An 8,797-nucleotide genomic window follows, 5' to 3' on the forward strand; every position below is an offset into this window, starting at 1 on the left:
TGGTTAGTTTCCATGAAACCAGCTTACATCCTGGCGCCAATTACTTTAATTGTTTTCCCTAAATCCTCCTTAACTAGCTAAAGCAGACTCCAATCATCTTCCCTAATCTCCTCCAATCAAATGTAATCCTTTATTTAACAAGGATTACCTTCCATTTTCTTCACCATTCTTGCCATTTCAAATATTCATAGCTAATCTTTAATTTATTTAGGCACTCACAGTGACAATACCAAATGATAGTGTACATATTGTGTAGCACAATGGATGAAAATGGAGATTGGGATCCCCATTAATTCAAGGGTCCGCGTGCAACCATACTTGGAACAAAAATGTGGTGTTTTTAATTCTCCTAGGGCTTCCTATTTTTTAATGGGGGGTAAATTTGAGTTGTTAATGTGTTGACAATGTAGGACAAATGCAACAAAAATAGATACAACCATTATTCGTAGATGTGGGTTCTTCATATGTGTTCACAATGTAGCACAAATGCAACAAAAATAGATACAAGTTTACAACCATTATCTGTAGATGTGAGCCCCTTATAACGTGCCTTGGGTTTACATAATATAGGGGATTTGTATACCCTGACATCTGTTGGCCCTTGTCATCACATGCATAGATGATATAAGTATGGGGGAGACGCCTTTACTTTGTTGCTTGTTGGACATATTATCATTTAGGACATGACCACCTTGCAGAAAAGTCTATGATAGTTGCAAGGTCTTGTTTGGTAGTAACTAGGTGAACCAATAGTTATCCCATAGTTAATCATTGTTATTACTTAGTCAACTATTAGAGAAATAGTGTGTATTTAGTAGATAGAGATCCAAGACGTGTTAAGATTCTACGCTATCACTAGGGAGCATTCTTTATTTTAATGCTCAAGGTTATCCTCTCATTGTCATCATGAGTGACTGGCTCAACAAACCTACAAAAATATCAACATTCTAAGGAAAGCCCTTACACCCATCATAACACCAAGAGTCTACACTCTAAAGTTTAAACTTTAATGTTTAGATGCTCTAAATTTATCTTTTGCCGTCTACATATTTTGGCACGTTTGTTTACAGAGAAAACAAAATCTATGCAAGGGGCGAAACATACAAATAATATCTCAAACACATTTGTTATATTCCAATCACAAACATTTGATACATATGTATTTCTTGGTGATGTGATGTTTTGAAACCTCACTATATATATATATGGAAATGGGTAAATATATAGCCACATTAGTCATCAATTCAATTACAGTATTGCTTCTTCATTCTTTTTATGTAGCGAACTGAAATCTCATAGACTCACATAATAGAAGACAATGTTTGTTTGCTTGTGTGCCTATTGTCTTAGACTCACGTAATATGTACATATTTTATTTCTTTATATATTTCATTTTTTCCTTCTATATGTCTAAAAGAGAATTTTGAGATGAGAAAGCTCTCACATTACTTGATTTTGAGTTTAAGATGTTGTTTTTGCATACATATACATACATAATGTGTTAGAGCCTAACTAATTATGTAAGCAAAACATAAGGATTTATGGACTAAAGAAAGGAAAGAGGGTTGCCAAACCACCTTACCATCCCTTAGGGATGGCATGAGACCTCGTTGATGTCTTATATCATTGATGGTTGATGCAAGTTGTACCTTGGATACTGCAAGGATTGCACATGCTTAGCTAAGAGGAGGCTTGACTTATGTTAAGACTATGTCAGTGTTAAGACTCGCTCACAGTTTATACACACACACACTCACAGGTTTGGTATGGAAAGGGAGAAGAGAAGAGAAGAGAAGTAACTGCTCGCTCGCTCGCTCGCTTGCTCCTCCCTCACTCCCTCACTCCATCCCCCCATATTATGCAATTCTCTCTCTCTCTCTCTCTGGCAAATGTAGCAGAGAGCAGACAGGAGGCAGAGAATTTGCACTTTCGCCCCTCTACTACATATTCAAAATGAGATTTGTCCCTTCTAATTGAAGCTCCCTTATTTTTGGCACCCACTGGTCTTCCTTTTTTGGGGGGGATGGAATCTGGCTATTATTCCAAAGAAGCTATGATCGAAGCTCTCAAAGCCGAATATGTTAAAAAAGGTGTTGTTTTAACAACAAAAAGATCTGCTTATAACAGAGTTGAGTTGAAGTGTGATTTGGGTGGAGAACCAAAGGTCAAGGAGACTAGCGATGGCGATCAAAAAAGGAAAAAGGGATCCAGGTTAACATGTTGCACATTTGAAATCATTTGTGGGTGCAAAAAAGGCGTTTGGTATGTTAAAAAGATTTCGGGTGATCACAACCATGAAATACCTTATAGTTTGATTGACCATTCGAAATATAGGAAATTAGATGGTGAAAGTAAGATAAAAGTTCAATCGATGTACGTATCTAATGTTGAACTGAAGGAGATACTTAGTACTTTGAAAAAAGAGTCCCAAAGTAATGCTTCAATCCAAGAAGTATACAATGCCGTAAAGGGTGTTAAAAGAGATTTTTTAGAGGGCAGATCTCCATTGGAAACATTGTCAGATATTATCACGTCCCCAGAATACACTAGTAAACTGCACCTGGATGACGACGGTAGAGTTAATGGATTCTTTTTGGCGTTCAATGAAGTTGTAAAGCTTGCTAAAAGATTTGATGGGGTTTTCTTGTTGGATTGCACATACAAGACTAACAAATTCGGCATGCCCTTACTAAATTTCGTGGGAATTGCGTGTACGAATCAAACGTTCAATGTTGATGTTGCATTTCTTCCTGATGAGCAGGAAGAATCATACAAATGGGCGTTAAGGGATTTTAGCTCAATTGTCAGTCCAAGAGTAATAGCAACTGACCGAGAACTGACACTAATGAATGCTATTGCGGTGACATTCCCTATGTGTAAAAATGTCCTCTGCATATGGCACATTAACAAAAACGTTGGTTCCAAATGTAAAGGATTTTTCAAGAAAGAAGACGAATGGAAAATATTTCTACAAAGATGGAAGGAATTGGTTTATTCATCAACTGTGAACGAATTCAATCAAAATATGAATGATTTTTCGATATACAAGATCACAAATCCAGACGAATATGAGTATATACTTCAAACGTGGTTACCTTGGAAAGAAAGGTTTGTAACCTGTTATGTAAAGGATATACGTCATTTTAATTCAGTCACTACATCTCATGCTGAAGGTAGTCATTGGGTCTTAAAAAGGTACATAAAAAATGGGAAACGAAATTCACTGGAAGTGATAAAGAATCTCAATTTGCTTTGGAAAAATCAGACTGTCAAGATTTTAAAAGAAATTGAACGTAAAAAACTGATTGTCTGTGATAGACACAAATTTGGGTTGTTAAAACCACTGCAAAAGAAGTTGTCTTTGTTTGCATTGTATGAAATACTTAAACAGTACAAGAAATCATTGAATGAAGAGGAAATAAAAAATGTTTGAACCCAAAGCGTCACTAGTACATTGGGATTACCTTGCAAACACATAATAAGGGAGCTGGTCGAAGAAGGTCAAGTACTAACTGATGCATATATTGACTCTCAATGGCTCTTAGAGTTGAATGCATCTTCTAGAGCCATTACCAATGTTACTTTGAGTCAAAATATTTCACCAAGAAAAAATCTTATTGAGAGATTACATAATGAGTTGTACAACAATCCTCAGACTCATTCGCCATCATTTATTGATCGTATTCAAAGTGTTTTGGATGATCCAACCAAAGAAATTCAGGATATTCAACCTCTTCAACGCAAAAAAGGAAGACCAGTGGGTGCCAAAAATAAGGGAGCTTCAATTAGAAGGGACAAATCTCATTTTGAATATGTAGAGGGGCGAAAGTGCTCAAATTGTGGAGAGCCTGGACACAATGCTAGAACATGCTACAAATCTTAATAAACTGTTTTGAAACAATCTTTATGTTCATTTGTAGTGCAAATAATCATATTTCTAAACTAAAAAAAAAACTATGAAAATACGGAAAAAACTGTGAATTTACCAATTTCCTAACTTTGAATTTCAAAACATACTAGAACTACCAAACACAAGTTTTGGATAACTTTTAATACGATTTGCTTAGCGTGCAAGAATATTTACTTAAAATATGTGTAGCCATTTGGAAAGTGAAACATAAAGTAGGGTTTCATTGTTTCCCAGATATATAATCCATAGAATGAGGGAAGAACTATCTTCCAAATTAAGTATGTGCACGTAAAGTTTTACATTGACAATCATACTTGGCCTTTCACGTATACATATTTGTTACGATCTTTATTTTATGTTGAAGTTTAAAATATGGCCACCATTTTCACATTCTTATATTAGAAGCACACTCACTTCATTTAGAAAAGATAACAAATATAAAGTTCTACAAAAATGAAGCATGATATGAAAGTATAAATGGTGCTCAAACACAACGTGCTTCGTGACGCCAAAACATTGTGCTCTCTGTAGATCCATGTACACATACGAGCAAATATGATAGTATACAAAATGAGCATTTGAGAAATTGAAGGTTGTGAAGGTTAGTTGAGAAGGATTGTACTTTTGGTTTACATTTGTTTTGTTCTCGAGCTGATTCTTTTTTCCAGTCACTCCAACCTTCCTTGTATGGTTGTGCATTTGCGTGTTGGTATGTCATGGTGATGGAATATATAAATGAAGAATGTTGGAAAATATTGTCTCTTTGTACATGTATGGTTTATTGTATGTGGTTCACATTACGAAGTTCCAACATGTATGGTAAGGACTTACAAGGTCATATTTGTTCTTTTCATTTGTTGCAATTAGACTTTCAAATAAGCTTAGGATATTATTTTTATACTAGATCACATATTGTATAATTTGCATTGTCTTTGCACTAACCAAATATAACATTCCTTTTTATGCTTATGAGTGCATCGATAAAGTGGTGTTCTAGAAATGTATGTGTCATATATCAACAACATTTCATTCTAATAATACGGTTTTGCTGTTACAAAGAACAATTTCATATGAGATCATAAATTATAATGACTACTGTGATAAAATCATTTAACTATGTTTTCCATGTCTAATCAGTGAGTGCCATGACAATAAAACTTGTGATTATGTTTATACTTAAGTTTGTTTTTGCACAATCAATGAAGCCATGCATGTAATGTCATAAATAGGGCTCAAATGGAATATATAACAAACATATCATTACAATGCACACAATGTGATGCACTTCCCTTTATAGACAAAAAAAAGGAGAATCTAGGAATAGAATAACAAATAAATAAACATTGGTTGGATAATAAAGAAGAGAGTTTATGAAATAAGCCCATTATCGGTAAAGAATAGGACATGGAGACATGACCTCCCACAAACAACAATCTTGTTACAAAAAATCAAGATGTGTGGGGTATTGTGAATCCTTTCGCCTCGAGATCCTTTCGAGAGGGTTTTTCTAACTTCATATCCTCCTCCACGGAATAAACAATCATATTGTTCATCATCGATAGAACTTTGGGTGGATTAAGAATATACCCTCGACCTATAAAGTGGTATAAGTTTGCATGTCCCTACCTAGGTCTTGCACTAAGATGCAAACATTCACTTACTTACTATTGTTTGGAAAAGTCGTTAAAATTAGTTGTGAAGGTGGAGTCTATCATTGTAAATGTTCTTACCATTAGGGTTCAATTCGCCAAGGTTATGTAGACATCAACCTTTAAAATTTCCTCATGTGCCCTACTTGCTTGAGCCTTTCGAGTGAGGGCAAGAATAGCAAATGGCAACCAAATCCCTTTGAGCAAATGGTCATAACACACATAATAAATGCCACATGTACCTGCTACCCCTATATTGCAACAAATTGCAAGAACACCCTTACACATCAATTTTAGATTATCAAAATACCCGTAAAATTTAAGTAAAATCAATTTTTTTGTGAAAACTAGATTATTATCACTGTTACTTTTATGCCCTCAATCCAAAACTAGAGTCTACAACCATAATTAGCATAAAGGTAAGTATAAGCTCCCATAGCCAATTTTAATTGGAATGAGTGTATTTGTACATGGGGATATTTTGGCATCTCTCCTTTATGCTTATCTAACTTGGGAATAATCTATTTATAATTAGAGGATGCCTATAAATAAAAATGTATGTGTACATATGAGTGTATGCTTGCTTGTTTGTGATTAACTATAGTGAGGGTTAACATGTGGTTAAATGTTTTTGGTTTGATGGGGTGAGCACATAATATGTCCATTGAGGGATGGACAAACAATCACTTTCTAGTGGTTGAGGTGAATACTTGAACAATCGGCTAAGTCAATGAATTATGTATTGCAATGATTCGTGTCACAGTAAACAATTAGGATTGTGCTTTAAGGTGAGATTGTCTTCTCAATTAAGTTGATTGTAGGATGGCCAATAAATCTTAACTCCTTGTCTTATATAATGTCATTGGAAGATCATTTACCATTGATAAAATTCTCATAGGCTCTTATAAGTCATTGTCATTCTCAATCCTACGGATTTGGCAAAGTGAATTTGTAAATCCATTTCTTAGGAAGAACCCACTCATGGCCTCAAGAAAATATTCAAGTTAATAAGCAATAATTTGTAAGGAGTCCTTGGTCTTGGTATGCTTTGATTTTTAAATCTATAATAATGCAATGCATTTAAACTACTTCGAAGGGAATAAATGACCTCACATTTCGTGCATTGTAAAAATCTTGTTACAATTTTTATGCTTACAATCATTTATTAATATATACCTTATGCACAATTAAACTAATGCATGTGGCGAAAATATTTATATTAGTGGAGGTGCACTAGACCTACCAAGTTTCATGCAAAGGAGTGATGGACCACAAATCATCTGAAGTAATGTAATAGATTGAAGCATTTTTTATTAGAAAGATTGAAGTCACAAAAGAATGAAGCAAAGGAGCATTTGCTACCAATTACCATAGAACTAGTTTAACTATCAAAATGTCCTTCGTTGAGAACTTAAGTGTTTCCGTAGTAGGCAAATTTTATTTTCAATATTATTCACGAAATTAAATAATAAATAAAACTAAATAATCTCAATTATAGAAGGTTATTTTTTTTAAAAGTTAAAGTATGATGATTGTTACGCTTCCAACAAGATTTACATTAGATATAAACACTAGAAGAATCCAACTAGTAGAAAGTAGTTACAAAGTCAATTTTGGGTAAAATTATATTTCATGAATGCAAACCTAGCATGCGCATTGATATGATATTCACGAGTGTAATAAAACAAGCAAACATGGACTTAATGATATGGGAATTATAGGTGAAATGATATTCAATGCACACATCTCCTTATTTTACTATGTCATTTTGCATAAAAGCCGTAGAGAGACATATTAATGACAGAGATATATCTTGAGCTAAAATTTGGTTTCTGTATTAATCACAAACTCTTATTCCTTAACTATGTATCGCTATATCATTACTAATTGTCTATGTTTAATGTTCTATCACTACCTTCGTTCGGTATCGAGTATTTAGTGTTCCATTTCTACCTTCATCATTACTATTTCTCTATAATCCTATAATGTGTCTGTGTGTGTGTGAGAGAGAGAGCTAGTGTGATTAGGGTTTGCTAAGTTGCATTGAGACCAACTTAATTCTAGCATCATGGTGTGGTTGCGAGTTTGATACATTTTGAAAAGCACTAAAGGGATGCCAAAAAGTGTTTTGAACATTTATGTGGACATACACATAGACATTCAAAAATCACATTTAATCTCTAGTTTATCAAGATGTGAGTTGGTGACATCTATCCACATTTAGTTAGAAATATGACCAAAGTTTTGTATAGGTAAAGTAGATAATACACTATTCATGTGTTGTGTGTGTATAACTTAAGAGTGCCCCTAAGTGCCCTAATTTGCACATGATTCTTTCTTCTAGGTAGGATTACCTTGTCATATTTATAGATAGTTTTGCTTTTGTGTCAATTACAAAATGAACCAAACAGAGAGGAGATGGAGAATTATTATAGGCTTATTTGCATTGCAAGTGGGCCCGTTTATTCTTAGATTCCATAGTGATGAAACGGTAGCTTTCCAAACATTTGATGTACTTCTATCCTTTGGTAATATTCCCCCAACAAATGTGACTCGGTTGGTGGGATGCCATCAATAACCATAGAAATTATTATTCCAATATATATTAATCGCCATGTTATTGTTTTGGGTCTCCACCAACCACATTGGTTTTGGTGAATGGTGTGTTGTAGCACCTATGACGTTTTGGCTTGGAACCCTTTTTACTCGCCCATTTTCTAGATGCATGTGTGTATGTACGCCCATTTGTATGTATGCATGTGTTGTGTGCGTCAATGAATGCCCTGTTTTTCTAATGTATCTAATATAACATATTGTAAATATTCTTTGTGTTTTTTTACCATTGATATGATGCATTGATAAAAACATAAAAAGTTCAAGCATTAAAAAGTTGGGAAGTATGTTTTTAATTATTTGGCCCAAATTAGGTATTTCTACATCCATTAATGTCACTTGCTTTGGGTGCATAAATTTAAAATGCTCTAAAATGCAAATATGAAAGATAAAAGGTATTGTGGTAGTACCATGATGAACACAATGGCAAGAAATACACATATATAGAGCACTTCTACAAGGCAATTTTATAAACTTCAATGGTTGATTGAACATATAATGGAGATGAGTAAATACGTCAAATTATTTTTTCCAAAATGTAAATCCTTCAATTATTGCCAAGTAATTTAAGTTTATGTCCATTATAATTTAACCTACAATTTTCATTAGCTTTTATAACAATAAC

At 34.0% G+C, this 8,797-nt stretch overlaps 1 protein-coding gene across 1 annotated transcript; it reads left to right on the top strand.

Moving 5' to 3' along the window:
• Window positions 1–2,023: 2,023 nt before the first annotated feature.
• LOC147869439 (protein FAR1-RELATED SEQUENCE 5-like) lies at window positions 2,024–3,433 on the top strand. Its single transcript, XM_087324516.1, has one exon. The coding sequence runs from the start codon at window positions 2,024–2,026 to the stop codon at window positions 3,431–3,433; it is 1,410 nt and encodes a 469-aa protein (XP_087180642.1).
• The last annotated feature ends 5,364 nt before the right edge of the window (window positions 3,434–8,797 follow it).

This window comes from Azolla caroliniana, unplaced genomic scaffold (genome assembly GCF_043228905.1).
Source record: "Azolla caroliniana isolate FFs.n. ecotype wild unplaced genomic scaffold, voAzoCaro1.0.p SCAF_1, whole genome shotgun sequence".
NCBI classification, from domain to species: Eukaryota; Viridiplantae; Streptophyta; class Polypodiopsida; order Salviniales; family Salviniaceae; genus Azolla; species Azolla caroliniana.

Excerpts from the sequence above, each read along its gene's own strand:
- LOC147869439 (XM_087324516.1), top strand. The coding sequence starts at position 2,024 with ATGGAATCTGGCTATTATTCCAAAGAAGCTATGATCGAAGCTCTCAAA.